General features: G+C 41.7%; 1 protein-coding gene across 1 annotated transcript in view; it reads left to right on the top strand.

The window, feature by feature from the left end:
• Positions 1-15,734, top strand: part of srcin1a (SRC kinase signaling inhibitor 1a) — a 39,782-nt gene that overhangs the window by 7,999 nt on the left and 16,049 nt on the right. Inside the window, exons 3-10 of the mRNA XM_053338899.1 lie at positions 7,515-7,710; positions 8,274-8,285; positions 8,654-8,949; positions 10,612-11,438; positions 11,613-11,714; positions 12,148-12,275; positions 13,457-13,480; positions 14,192-14,352. Coding sequence (XP_053194874.1) covers positions 7,515-7,710; positions 8,274-8,285; positions 8,654-8,949; positions 10,612-11,438; positions 11,613-11,714; positions 12,148-12,275; positions 13,457-13,480; positions 14,192-14,352 — 1,746 coding nt within the window. The remainder of the gene's footprint in view (positions 1-7,514; positions 7,711-8,273; positions 8,286-8,653; positions 8,950-10,611; positions 11,439-11,612; positions 11,715-12,147; positions 12,276-13,456; positions 13,481-14,191; positions 14,353-15,734) is intronic.

Below are 15,734 nucleotides of genomic sequence, written 5' to 3'. Positions count from 1 at the left end.
AATAAATGTTCTTTTCTCATTTTAATCGAAATAAGGGCTGCGTTAAAAAATAAAATACATAACAGAGAGCTTTTGAAAAATGTGCATCTTAAAACAAAATGCTTCATTTTAGAAATATGAAATAATAAGTGTAGCCTGAGTAAATTGTGAAATAGTCTAGTCTTATTTTATAATAAACAATCTCAAAACATCTTAAAAATTGACCAGCTTTAACACCTCCTTTTCTTCTTTTCCCTCTTATATCCCATTCCCCCACTTTCTCTCATTCATTGAGAGAAGTGAACTCTCGCTTGTCCAGCCAGGATTTTAAATCTGAGATGTCTTAAGATTCTGGTTGATCGAGTAAATTGGTCTCTTAAATCGTTTATTCCCAGTGCCCTCAATTCAGATTTAAGTGGGTACATTTGCTCAAAAGATTTGTGCTTTGTCTCATAGGAACGATTCACAATTGCCACAGCCATACTGGTTTTGAACTGCCTGTGGTAAGAATGAACATGTAAGACTCTGTCCATTCTGATTAATAGCTCTGTTTACGCTGTAAACCAGTGCCGTAAAGGCTTGAAGAGCTGTGCTTGGTTAAAATAGAAGTGCTTCATCAAAATGTAATAATTCTCAATAATTTATCGGTTATAGGTCCGGGTCCATATAGGATGGCATCTGGGTTCAGACCCAGCATATTACTTATACTGAATTTACAGAGGTTAGCCTGTTTGTTAGCTGGTGTGCTTTGCATTGTTTATCACATTGGTGTGACATTGTACCTCATAGAGAGTGGCAGGGAGGAGTACTATCTAAACAGAGAAAGTTACCGAACATATTGATGTGTGTGGCTGTGTGTACAAGGAAAGAGCCCTGGGCATATCTGTGGTGTAGTCTTCCCTGAATCCCTGCTCACAATATCATTTGGACAGGGTGGAAATATCTCTGAATATCAATAGCCATATGCCCTGACCCATGGGGAAGGCTAAGCAATTTATCCCTCACTCCCACAAGTACTTTAACCTCAAACAAGAGTGATATGAAATTTAGAGCCCTGCCTGTCACATAAATCTATTGCACAACCAAACGATTCTAAATCCTGCAGGACTTTCAGGTGGGTTGCAAGGCCTTATGGGTATGTGAATATGAGAAATGACACTTCAAATACAAAACAAACAAATTGATAGTTTTGTTGTCATGTTGCCAACAATACTAAAAACTTTAAACATAAAAAATATGTCATTTTCTGCCGCAGCATGAGATCAATGAAGTTGTTGTCTTCATTGTTAAACAACCATCATTGCAGTACGGTTTCCTTTAGACAGACGGTACTCTGCAGTCAGCTTCTCCTAGTTAGGATTCCTTCAGTGTTCATCTTTCAGGAGATTTTTACCAGGAGCCAAAGTATCAGTAGAGGTCTCCTCCCCTCCGAACCTAGCAGACCTGGTAATTAAAGCAGCAAAAACACTGAATAAAGCAGTTTCACATTAAAAATCAGTGTTTCTCCCACATGGATAGAGGACGTACCATATTTCGGTTAACTCGTGACTTTCAACTAGTTGCTTGTTGTGATGATATCTGGCTCCACTTTCTGTTCATGTTTTCAACAGCTGCTGTCAGTATGACAACCACGTACTGTATGGATCTGGCTGAAAGTATTCAGTTAGCACTCATTAAACCAAAACATTGGAGGAGCTGGGACTTGAGCCGCAGCTAATGTTTGGGCATGTTTCTCTGATAACTTAAGATCTAGATGTCTAACAACTAAAATCCTTCATTCTGTCTATATCCAGTCTCAAAACCTAAAAAGTGTATTGTAAGAAATGTAACTATAACTGGATAAAAAGTCAACTTATGACAGAGCTTCTGGCAGACAACCACAGCGCTGATGCATGCGCACAAAAAGACATTGACAGGCGACCAAATGAAACAGACCGTGACCTTGATTAAAATTACAGATTTCTCTGGGTTTGAAAATTGCTGTAAACATTTGGAATGACGTACTGTACACAACTCAACAGAATATACAACATAGGTCTAGTCATTTTTAGACATTTTAATGTGGAGAAGTTACATATTGGGCTTTACAGTGCTGAGCTTTAAAATGTGTTTGTTATTTTGCTGTAAGTTGCTGTTCTGTTAATAACTCACTATGTTGCTCTGCAGCAGCTAAAAATGCATCAAGTGAGGTATGGCCAAACAGTGAGAGTTAGAATTTATTTACTTGCTCCACAAGGTACTACAGCGGTAAACAACCAAATGGTCCAAGTGGCAACTGATCTAAAGCCATTTACTTTCAGCATGCACACCGCTGTTGACACCTTTTATATTGACACCTCATCCTGCTCAAATTTCATACTAAAGCTTTTGAAAGCCCCATCCTACTCCCTGATCCCTCCAGCTCTACTCTAAGCTCAACTCTTTCCCTGGATACCCCTGCCTGCTAAAAAATTCACTAAATGCAACCACTTCTCTCATCTTTTACCTGTTAAAAGAATATAGCTTATCACATTCTTAACAGACGCTTAAACCGTATTTGTTACTATTACAGGTGTAGGACAATGAACAATGCACAGTTCAATGAATATCTGATGAGAAATTGTCTGGAGCATGTTTTGAGGTTCTTCATTTCACTCCTATCAGAAAAAGAGAATCACCACCAGCACTCGAAGACATCATCTCCCCACCCAAAGTGAACGCCATTTTGCTCCCTTTCCTTCTGAGCACACCGATTGCACACTCGCACCATTCACAGCAATTCAGCAAAGCAATTTGTTCCATGCATTGATGACTCCTGGTTTTATAAAGAGACAGGACTCTAGGGGGGTTGGGGGTTGGGGATTGTGTGCCCAAGCAGAAGATTGGCCTGAGAGTTGGAAGAGATGGAGAGCAATAATGATAGTGGGGGACAAGCAAGTAGAGACAAACAGATGTGAGAAATGGATCGATTTAGGGAGCTGTTTTCTCTTTCCATTTTCTAAAAATGAGAGGTGTGAAGTTGTTTTTTGTGTGTGTGAAAAAGAGCTAGGTTACAGGTAGAGAGAAAACAAATGCAGATTAAAATGCAGGCAGCGACAGCAAAAGCACCTGGATGCGGCTTTGGCCTCTGCCATGAGAGACCGAGGGAGAGGCAGACAGGTTGACATAAAGCAGCTCAGTAACAATCAGAGGTGAGCTTTGGGAGTGGTGGGAGAAGACAAATGACTGACAGGGGATAAAAAGTAAAGAGAGGAAGACAGACAGCTCGAGGCAAAGACAGACACAAGCTTTTGAGCAAGAGAAAGATATCATTAGCAGGAGAAATGATAGAAAAGCTGGAGGAAAAAAAGAATGGATCAAGAAATAAGGATAAGGTGTGAGAATTGTGATTTTATCTATTTAACACCTGTCTCTCAAGTATAATCCCGGAGCCAAACACTTCATTCTTTGTCATTTCACACACATCAAGCTGTGTTTGACATTTCAGTTGCTAACGTTTACTCTCTCGCTCGAGTCCAGGAGAATGTCATATCACTTAACATGAAAATTATTACACTCAGGGAGAAGAGCAGAAAGAAGAGCCTGGCCACAGCTGCTGTGTGATGAGCCAGCCTCTGGACTTCCAGGGTTAACCGTCCTCTTTATTCAATAGCCCTCACAGTTATAGCAGAATTTGTTGTAAACTGTAAAAGATATATATTATATTTGCTCCTCAGCTCTAGTTGGTCAATAATCACTTCAAAACGTGGTTTTCTTTTTTTCATCAAAATGTTTTTTTTAAGTTGAGATTTTATGAAACAAAAACTGACAAATTCTCTGTTGTCCACTGTACAAGGTTACGAGGTTTGCAGACTAAGTAAGACAACATTAAAGATGAAATCTGACGGGAGGTGTCAAACAAAAAAAACCCCAAAAACCTGTTCACCAAAGCTGCCATTACCTTGACCTTAAAACAGTGCGCTTATGTGTGTGAATGCACTTATGCTCATATGTACGAGTACACGAAACAAGAAAAGATTTGGTCGGAGGTTGTGTTGAGTTTAATGCAGTTTGTAGCCCAAGGCCTGTTTGTCAGGCTGCTGTGTCCCGCTTTCCACTCCATTCCCTTCTGTTACGTGTAAGATCATCCTGTTCTCTACTTGTTCCCCTCTTCCGCCGCGCTCTTATAACAGTGTAGAGTTCTCGACAGTAATTGAGTGCTGTTGAAAAAGTCTGGATCGCTCTTAAAGAAAAGGTTGAGGTGGATGCAGGGAGGGAGTGATCGTGGGGGTAGGCGGGAGGATTGTGGAGGAAAATAAGAAGCAGATTGAACCAGTTTCCCTCAAAGAAGACTGCGAACACCATCATGTATAGCACTGGCATGTCTATCACGACCAGATGCATCACCAGATGGTATATTCACATAATAATATTTACAATGTAAAATTACTGCAAAGAGATGATTTCAGTTTTCATATCACATAAACCACCAATATGCAACTCAATGTTTTGAGACTGTTGGAACAAGGCGAGCTGACTAAGCGCATGTATAACAACAGCTGTGGTGAGCTCACACACATTCATACGTGGGGTTTCATTGTCTTGTTGTACACTCGTAGTAGTTGTTGAGAGAGCGGAGCATTACTCATTCAGTTCCCCTGCACAGGTTTTTTTTTTTCTTTTTCTCTTTCAGCTGGTCCAGAAATTTGAGTCTGTACACATTGTAAGAAGGGAGCTCAGTCATCCAGTACCGTATTCTCAGTTTCCTTTTTCCCTTTTACATAGAAAGCTTTAATAGCTCATTTAGCCTTGAAATAAAATCCTCACGTGCAGCAAGAGTTTGAAACACAAAGGTGCTCTCTCTTTTCTGTCTCAGTAGTGCAGAATAAAATGAACAACTCACAGTGAAAATCCCTTTTGACATGATTTAGACATGGTGGTCGTTTCAGACGTTCCCATTCCTGCCGAAAGCTGTTATTGCATTCCCGTGCCAAATCAATTGCTGGGTGTAACTTTCACTGACTAATGGGGTTGGTTTCAGATAACTAGTTCCATTTGTGGCGACCCTTACAGCCCTTACCAGCCTTACGAGCCAGTTTTAAACACCACAGATACAGTTCCAAGATGGTTTGATACCTTCATTTGTTAAATGTACAATGGAGTACATGTCTTAGCAAAACATGTATCCACTGCCTGTTTTCATTATTATTATTTATTATTCAAATACAAACTTTTTTACTGAGAATTACATGAGAGGATTGATACCATTCACAGGTCTGTGCAGTAAATACAAAGCTTTTGCAAACAGCCATTAACTTAGTTTAGCACCATAACTGAAAACAGGGGGAAACAACTGGAATGCCTCTGTCTGGAACAAAATCCACTTACCAGCACATGTAAAGATCCCTAATTAAAATGGTTAGTTTGTTGTATCCATACAAATAGCGTTGCTGTTTCATGGTGTTTTATGTGCCAGTCAGATTATATCTTGATCGAAACCAGTAACCTCCTAGTGCGTCCGCTGGTTGCCTGGTAACTCCTCAGAGCTGAGAAATAGCATGGTTGTTACCTTCAGTTTCCCTCCATTTCCAGTCCATATTTACTTCATAGTCAGAGTGGTGGTATCAATCTTCTCAGTTAAGTCTTAAGAGAGGAGAAAGGGGAAGTGTATTTCCCAAGGGTGTTCAACAACTCCTTTTAATATGAAGTTACCTAAAATTGCTAAAGCCTAAATGGGATTTATGGGATTCAAAGGGAATCTAATTAATTGAGAATTCAGCACTGGATTCAGATCAGATAAAATGAAACTCCAACCCTACCAAGTATAGCATAGTATGTTCATGTATGTAATGTATGCCACGTTCTACTGTAGCGAGCCAGAGTATGACATACTGCAGTATGTGCTGCTTCTCTGCGGTGCTGCTGGCTGTGTTGTTGTTCAGTGTGGTCACAGTTTAGATAAATGACCCTATTAGAAAACACAGTGGGGGTTATCTGTCAGCATTGCCGTCCCTCTGTGTGCTCAGACACTGTCTGCCACCACTATCACTGGACACCTCCACTATGTGTGGGTGTGTTGGTGACTGAATTATGTATGATAGTGACAGAAGGAACGTGCATTATAAAATGGTTTGTTCGGTTCTTAATCCTGATGGAGGTTTGTAATTTGCCTAATGAACACGTGTGAAAACATAGCAGTTCATTTAACGAGCAAAAGTATTGGTAATAGTTACATGTGGGTATGTCCCATGAAGTTAAGTTAGAATTAGTAGATTAGACTTTTATCAGTCAATCAAATGCTACTGATTTTTCTTAACACAAATTTTCAATAAATATAAATATTTGCTATTTTTAGGTTGTCCAGAATGACAATTTACTGCCTTTCTCTAATCAATTATTGTAAATGTTTCAATTATTGGACGATTAGTGAGACAAAACAACCAATTTGAAAATGGCAAATTGGGCTCTGTGGCATATGTTTCAAAACTGTATTTAATGATTAATCAGTGGCTTTAAAATATATCGTTAGGGGCAGTCTCAGTTTACTGTACAACATTTTCTCTTGGCTCATTGCCCAATTAACTAAATCTTAATGGATGTTTGAGTGTAGCCTACTCTGTGTAATGCTGTGTGCTTATGAATGAATTCAAACGGCTTACTGCAGAGAGTCAATGAGCACAGAGATGGCCCTCTGTGTAGCTTCTGTCAGAGCCCCACATTAATTAAATACTACATTAATAAAAGCTGCAGTAAATCTATGCAAAAGTTTGACTCAAGCAGAGAAAGGAGAGAAGAAAGTACTGGGAAAGTGAGGAAAAACTGTGTTGGTGCCATGGTGCAAAGAGGAGGAGACAGGCACAGCTACTGTACTGTGGCTAAGGATGTTTCTGCCTTTGCCGTCCAAACAATCAGCAGACAGCATTCTGGGAGCTCATTAAAGCATCCTCTGAGCTGGAGGAGACGGTACAGCGCTGGGGGATCAGGGAGCCAGTTCACTGAGCTCAGCCCCAGCTGCACTAACAGTCTTTCAGTGAGAGACGCCTGAGCATAGGCCAGCAGGATAAACCCACAGTGACAGCCCGGGATTTACATGAGCTTCTCCTCCCATCCCACAAGCACTCATTTAAAGTTCATAGCAGCGCAGGGACAAGAGTTTGGTTAAGAGCATGTGGGAGGTGTGCGAAGTCAAGGAAACATGACATAACTTATGCTAAGCTGAAGCAACGTTTCTGCCTTAATTTTCCTCCTTACCCACCATAGGTGATTAAGGTAGGCTGATGCCCTGGAGTGCTGGGCCACTTGAGCACTACTGTATTGTGTTTTGTGTTGTACTGCAGTATTCAGCTGATGTCAGATACTGTGACGCTAGTAATTCTTACTGAATGGCTGGTAGCTAAACCATTGTCGAGGTCTTGTTAATCTTGTTATGTGGTTCATTGTGTGCTGTCTCATTGTGTGCTCAGTGTCTCTTTTCCGGTTGGTCTTACTACATCGGCCCTGTCGAATCCATTCTCTCTGCCTCGATTTCACTTCTCAGCAAATGACTGTGTTTCTCCATGTGTGTTATCCCCCTGCAGAGCCGTAGTCCAAGGCATTCCCAGTCTACCCAGTCTGGGCTTGCCGACCAGGCCGCCAAGCTCTCCTTTGCCTCCGCTGAATCTTTGGAGACCATGTCAGAGGCCGACATCCCCATCGGATTCAACCGGATGAACCGATTTCGACAGAGCCTGCCATTGTCCCGCTCTGCCAGCCAGAATAAGCTACGATCTCCAGGTTAAGATTTGAAGCACTGTTGGACTGGCTAAGTCACAACATGTTGGTTTGACTTGAGGCAGATTTGCAGCTGTCTGTTAACTTCATGAAGCTGCTGATGTGAACAATAATGCTTACAGAGGTAGCAGAATGGGAGAAAGTGTTTCACTCTCACCTCATTTACTCTAACAGGTTTAGTTTAATGTAATTGCACTGCAAATGAGAACTGGAGAGGACTCAGTCTTATAACACAGATTTTTTGTATAGTGAGAGAACAAGTTTAGAGTGAGGCTAGTCCAGACTCATAAAGACCAAGGTGTAGTGTTTTGTTTGGTATGGTGAGATTAAAAGTGGCTGTAAAACTAAAGTAGCAGTGACTGATGAGGGCCATTTTGCAGGAGGTCAGACAAAAGTAGAACAACAGAGCTGCCAATCTGTCCTCTCCATGTCTTTGTACTAACCACTGTCTTTGTTTTCTTCTCTCCACAACTCGTCTACAATATCTTCCTTAATTTTCCTGACTTTTAATGACTGGTCTTTCTTTGCTTTGTGTGTTCTTTTTGTTTGTCCTGCGGTGTATGAAGATGAATATTCAGGTTAGTCAGGCGTCAGACTCATCTTTACCTATCAAATCAAGGGTTGCAGCATCAGACAAAGTTTTTTGTGAAGTGTGGCCATTTATTGGGTAGTTTGTTAAATACCTAGTGCTGCTCCTTAATTGTTGATGAAAAATAATTCATTTAGAAAGAAAGAACTGGTGTTTACTCTGTCAATGATTATTCATGCAAACATCTGATTATAAAAAGAACATTTTGATCTTAATTGATAAAACTGTAACGTTCAACATGGGAAAACTGCTGCCACAGATTGACAGAACTACTTTGCTAATTGTTCTTTCCATCCACTGTAGTTTTTGCCTTCTGACTCAAGTTTCTCTTTTCATATCATTCTTTTTTTTTTCCAGGCGTGCTGTTCCTGCAGTACGGAGATGAGACACGCCGAGTGCACATAACCCATGAGCTGAGCAGCCTGGACACGCTGCACGCCCTCATCGTGCACATGTTCCCTCAGAAGTTGACAGCAGGTATGCTGAAGTCACCCAACACAGCCATTTTGATCAAGGATGAGGCACGCAACGTCTTCTACGAGCTGGAGGACATCCGGGACATCCAGGACCGCAGTATCATCAAGATTTACCGCAAAGAGCCCATCTACGCCTCCTACCCTGCTGCTCCACACCTGGCTAACGGAGACCTGAGGGTGAGGAGGAGGAAGGGAGTGGGAGTGGGGATTTAAAGAGGGCAAACTGGGTTATTTGACAAAGAATGCTGTCTGATCTCCTATAAGTCTGACACTTGACAACTGAGCCGTCAGTGAGAACCGCTCTAAGTCTATGCCTCTAAAAAAGAGGAGCAGTATGCTTTCTTGGCAAGGTAATAGTGTTTTTATATTTCAATGGGACTTTGACAGGTTGTTGCAGTGTATGTGGGTTAGTAATTTAACAGGTATTCCTCCTGGAAGTGTATTTTCTTATCTTCAAGTAGGCCATCTGTTGCTGTGCAGACACCAGAGAACAATGTTCCTCTGTAAAATGAGCATATTTTAACATCCAAAGCTATTTCTGCTTCAGTGAAGATCAAGGAAGCCTGGGGGAGACCTTTTTTTAATTAATTTTTACAAAACCCTGCTTACCATCTGCATTATTCACAAAATTCTGAGAATACAACTATTAACCATGCAAGCAGGCAGGAATAATATAACATTTGTGGCTGTGTATTTTGTGTGCGCGTATACTGTGCTGTACTCTGTGTGTTATGCTTGTGTTTGTTCACGCTTATTTAAGTTTGTGCCTTTGTGTATACAAGAAACAGAAAAGAAAAAAGTGGTAAATAGACAGCTGACCAACACCCATAAACCGCAGAAGCTTATCTGTATTTAAATACATATATGTTCATGTTGCCCTTAAACTAAATTTGATACCAGGCATGTGTTTTTGTTTTGTCAACCAGTATTTTTGTTCCTGTGACTGCTGCTTTCTTGTAGAGCAACTTAAGGTTTAAGTTGTGTTTTTTAAAATATATTTTATTTCTTGCTCAAACTGTGTTTGTACGAACTTCATATAGCTATGTGAATATATGTATATTAATTTGTCCCAGGGCGTAAAGGCTCAGCGGGACAAATTCCTTTGTTACGCTCCAGTATTTTCTGAGTGTTATGTTGTGCCACATGACAAGGTTAAAAGGATGCTCAGGAGCAAATGAAAAGACGAAAAACGGGGATGAGTTAAGCAACAAAGTTATGTGACAAGGGAAAGCAGAGTCTGGCTTTTAAAGGTGCAGAAATGAGTAAAAAATCACAACAGTACAAAGATAGAGGCAGAGGTGAGGTGAATAAAGCACCTGGGAATATTTAATGACTTGATGATGCTCTACAAAAAAAGGCAGGTAGAGAAAAATAAATTTAAAATGGTGTACAGTATTAAGTAACTTTCTCACCATTCTACTCAAGAGAATAAATACTTATTTTCAGATAGAAAATCACCCTTAATGTCTGCTCATATTAATTTTATGATGTACTGATAGCTTTAGCTGAGGACAGAACAAAAAAGGAATACAAGACAACATGGCTGAATTGGGCATGTGTGAACTCCTGAAATCTTTCCATTTTTGCCAGACACAATCAATTTTCTTTTATTCTGCCAGATTACAAGATCAAGAAAATATTTAGAGACTTAATTCTGCCAGAGGACGATTAATTGGCCTTTTGAATTTCATGATAATCTATTGGCATCCTCAGACTGTGACAACCCATCCAGCTATACTCAGATCTCAGTGGTCTTCATGTCAAACTGACACAAAGGGAGCACAGTGCTCTTATCTGTAGGTCTCCATGGTAACTTGCATTCCTGCTTTTCTGTTGCAGAGGGAGATGGTATACTCCTCTCGTGACTCCTCTCCAACTCGCCGTCTCAACACCCTCCCCTCCTCTACAACTTCAGCATCTTCTGGCTCTCCATCCCGTTCACGTCTCTCCTACAGCGGGGGCCGCCCTCCATCCTTCGCTGGGGGGTCCCATCCCCAGCATGAACAGCCCAGACACGCCCACCATCCTTCAGCCGGCCACGCCGTCAATGCAGGCTTGTCTCCTTCACCCAGCGCCATCCTAGAGCGCCGCGACGTCAAGCCTGACGAAGAGGTTTCTGCAAAAAATATGGCACTGATGAAGAATGAGTCACTATATGCAGATCCCTACAGTTTGATGCACGAGGGCCGTCTCAGCATCGCCTCCACACAGTCATTAGCTGCTATCGGAGACCCCTTTAGCTTCCCTGTTTCAACTGGCCTATACCGCCGTGGCTCTGTGAGATCCCTTAGCACATATTCAGCAGCTGCTCTTCAGGGGGATCTAGAGGACTCTCTCTACAAGCCTGGAGGTTCACTCTACTCTGACACATATTCCTCAGCCACACTGGGCATGGGTTTTCGCATGCCACCCTCATCCCCACAGAAAATCCCTGACATGCAGCTGAGGGACAGGGACTCATATTCCAGCTCACCCAGCAGAGCCTCACCGGTCAGGCAGACCTTCCGCAAGGACTCAGCCTCCTCCTCTGTGTTTGTGGAGAGCCCAAAGTCAAGGCCCAGCTCCAGCTCAGAGCCTCTGTGTCTGACAGCTGGGCCTGGGGAGGGTGGCAGGGCCACACCTGGTTTTGGTTCTTCAATATCTGGAGCTGACCCTGACAGTAGCAGGTCAATATGAGTCTGTGATGAGATTTATTAAGTTATCCTATTGTTTTGTTGTACTGGTCAAACAGATTTTTGTCAATTTACACCTAATCCAGTTTTCTTCCATAGCCTTAGTGAATTCTTCTGCCTTAGTGAATTCAGTGTTTTGTAATGCAGTTTTGGTATTCACTATTTTAGGGACCATCGTCTGGAGCGTATGGAGGCCATGGAGAAGCAAATAGCCAGCCTGACAGGCCTGGTCCAGAGTGTGCTGACCAGAGCACCAGACAGTGACAGCACGTAAGACTCTCCATTATACCCCATTAACCCTCTAAAAGTCACAGATACAGCTTCAGCTCAGACACACAGGTAGGATTATCGACAGGAAGAGTAGCTGGCTATTATCAGGGCCATTATCAGCTCCATAGCAGTGAAGTGGTACACTACTTCATGTGAGCAGAGCACAAGTACAGAGCACTAAGCGTTAGCTGCAGGGCACAGTGCTATTGATTTATACATTGATACATAGAGATGTGTAAGATAGCCTTTCTCTAGATTTTGAGTTCCTCATCCACATCGTACATTGTTATCATGGCGCTTCACCCTCATGAACACAACAGGGGCTCATTAACAAGAAGATAACTTGTTGATGTAATCAGTCTCATAGTATCCAGTGGTGGTGCTGTTAGCGTTAGCACTGTAATTGCCTTGCCCTGTGGCCGTTGATCCTCAGATGTGGCCTGCTGCGTCTCTGCATGATGGCGGGCTGCCCTCCGGACCAAGGGACGGAGTTCTCACGGCCATTACCTTTCTCTTCCAGCGAGAAGACCGAAACCAACAGCGACGGCTCCGCCACTGGAAGTGAGTACAACAGTGTAATGGTGACCTGTGTATGAACCATTAACAGTCTACTTGTTACTAACACTGTTGACTATTTTATTTTCCTGCTAACAATGCCTGAGAATTTAACCAAGGATGATGGACACAAACAAGCAGTAATGATGACCTCCTGGTCTATGTTAACCAAATTTGACAAAATGGGAGGGAGGACGGACAACCTCAGTCATGAAATTAGGAGAGATTTTTCCATCATTCATCTCTTTTGCTGACGTCTTTTCTAACTTTCACTTTCTTTGTCTCCCTCTATTAACACTGAAGTGTTTCATTCCAAATGTGAAAACACTGATAACAATAATGATGGTTGGTTGACTCCACTTTAAATCGTTTAGAGTAGATGCTGTCAAAGGAACAGACTAATGTTCTGGGAAAGATACTTGATCATTCTTCTACCAAGATGATGAATTCAGTGTTAATTTCATCTTAATTTATCCAGTGAGGCAAAGTCTTTATCCTCTCTAAGCACAAATAAAGGAAGCCTAGGGATATGCTGGTAAAGCTCTGTCAAAAGAAGAACTGATACCCTTTAACAGCTTCAGAGCTGCTGAAAGGTGTTAATCAAACAAACAAACATACGAGACTATAAACATAACCTCTTTGGCAAAGTATTAAGACAGACAGCTTTGAAGTAGTTCTGGATACACAGGGATTGGATTTCTTTACTTAAGTGTACAGTATTTCTCAAAATATCCGACTGTTAATTTAACTTACAAAACAAATATTTTTGAGGACAGAGATTTTGAAATACTGTTTTGAAATGTAGGAAGGAATCTTTTTTCAAAACCTGTATATACACAATATACTGAATAAAACGCTTTGATATCTTCTATTTTTCCTTTCCCGTTTCTGTCCTCTTTTTTGCTCTTTGCTGTTAGTATTTTTTTTTTTGCACAGTTTTGGCTCCAAAAGGCAAGCCTTCACAGAGCCAGTGCAAGGACACAGTTGTCTTTGAAGCTTCTTCACAAAGTGACATCCTGCCAAAAGACTAAGGAGTCATTTTCTCTGAAGTAGTCAATAAAAATGTTCTCGAGGATCATTATTCTGTACATGTGAACCTTTAAGACTTTCCTTTCCTCTCCCTCTTTGTCTTTGTATCACCCTCTGGTTAATTTCTCGGTAACGGGCGCATTCTTTCTATATTCTAGCTGGACGATCAAAGAAGAAAGGTAGTTGCCATCTCCTACTCTATTACCCTTTTTATTTCTCCTCTCAAAAATCTCTCTGTCATCGCTCTCTGCCCTGTGTATGGGTGTGTGGTGTTGCTGGGTAGCTGGTGGGGTCTATCCTCCTGTCTTTCTACTGGTTGGTTTCCTGGAGTGTGGACCCTCCCCTCCACGTCCTGTCCCTGTCTCTACTTTTTGAATATCTACTTCTTTATGCTTTGGGGAATATCAGAGTGTTGTTTTGTCCCCGACAGGGCACTCCTTTGTGAGTGTGTATGAGTGTGTGTGTGTGTGTGTGTGTGTTGAGGAAGCATATGTGTGTGTGACAATTACTGAGGGAGTAAATGGCCATACTCACAAAGCCCTATGTTAAGATAAGAGCATGGTTATCCCCCTGTGTGTCACTACTGAACAGACTAATTGCACTTCTAGATTGGTTACTAATAGCATGAGCTCCTGTCTCCCCTAGTGGGCTATTAGAGTTTTGTGAATATGGCTATTTTTTACATCCACACACTATACTTGGTCAAGTGTGTACACGTGTGAGGGTGTGCCCAGGTTTTGTGTGTGTATTTGTTTGGGCCTGTATGCTGTGAATGTGGGTGTGTGTCATGCAGGCTGACTGCAAAATCTCAACGGAGCACAGCCCAGCAAACTAACCAATTTGTTTCCCAACGACCTCCCGGTGACCCCCATGTCCTACTCTGTGATTGGCAGCTCATACACCATCGGCACCTCTAGCTCTGATGCCGCCTCCACCTTCTAACACAACCCCGGTGAACAGTGTCAGCCGCTTGCAGATGCAGCTCCACCTGCACGGTCTGCAGCAGAACGCCACCGACCTGCGCAAACAGCTCTCCCAGCTGCGCAAGATACAGGTATATTTCATCCATCATAAAAACATTGTTCTGTTTATCCTTGAACAGTCCACTCTCTCAAATAATGAGCAAAAACATACTTCCATTAGTGGTAAATAAGCCATGCAGACACTGTTTATTTTCACAATCAGATATCTGAGATTTTCCACTCCAATACAATGGAGTCAAATGGGATTAGGAAAGTATATTTCCATAAACAATAGTTGTTCTACCCACTACTAAAGTAATCCCTATTAGTGCTGGGGGATTCAATGGAATATCCAGAGTAACCGGGACAATGTTTCTGTGTCAGTGGGTTGAGTTGAATCCAATTATTTTCAGTGAATCAAGTGACATTATCTCGATTTGTCTGAATGATGTATAAAGAGAAATGCTTTGCAGGCTCCCTCCTATCTCCCTGTGGATGGCATATACGTTTTACACAATGTGAAAGCCTATTATTCAGTTTACAGGTGGTCTCCCTTTGGTGCAGAGGTCCACAGACTGCCTTCGAGTTGTAATGAAATGGCTAAATTAGTCTCCAATATATGAAGTAGTTACACATCCTCCATGTATGATGTAGAATGTATGTTGTATTTCAACACACATGTATACAGGAGCACTGCCTTTGATGTTTATTTGATCTTCACTTCAATACTATATCTACTGTAAATCACACCTGTAGGTTCACATAGCAGTGAGGCATGACACATTGAGGGCATTGTATCTTTGAAGCATCAATAATGAAACAGAATGTGTGAAAGATAAAAGCTCAGGTTTAGTTCATGTCACATGTTCTTCATTTGATATGGAAAGTCACAATCGATGCAGAATCAAAATATCACAAGGAAGGGTTAACAGATAGGGGAGATGGGGTCCTCATTTATACAATTTATCTCTATCTTTTACTGTAAGAGGATGCAGGAAGCAATGACAAGTTGGATGCTTTCAGTGGCAGAGGAGAGGAATCATGCAGGTGAAAAGAGAAAGGAGTAATGGGAGTGACAGAGAATAGGTATGCATTGCTTGTATTTGTTCCATAGCAGTGAGACAGAGAAGCAAACAGCCGAGTCTGTGCTGTACCCACAGAAGACAGTGTGCTGTTTACCTGCCTGTGTGCCCAAGTGTGACCCTTGCACCTGGACAGTGTTGTTGCCCATGGCGATAGCCAGCAGCTTAAATTTTACATGTGGCTCATAAATTAAACAGAGAGGGGAGGCAGGAGAGACAGGTAGCTGGGAGAGAGGAAGCACAGCGCTGCAAGCTTTTTTTTAAATCTAAAAATGTGTTTTTGTATTTAAATAATATATATTTTTAATCTGTTATAATAATCCCTGTGTTTGGCCAGCTGCACCTGCATCATTTATGGTAGTACAATGGGAAATACTAGGTAATTTTTACAT

This window comes from Scomber japonicus, chromosome 18, assembly GCF_027409825.1.
Source record: "Scomber japonicus isolate fScoJap1 chromosome 18, fScoJap1.pri, whole genome shotgun sequence".
NCBI lineage: Eukaryota > Metazoa > Chordata > Actinopteri > Scombriformes > Scombridae > Scomber > Scomber japonicus.
Note: the sequence above shows the minus strand (reverse complement) of the source record. Positions and strands in the feature narration are given on the sequence as shown.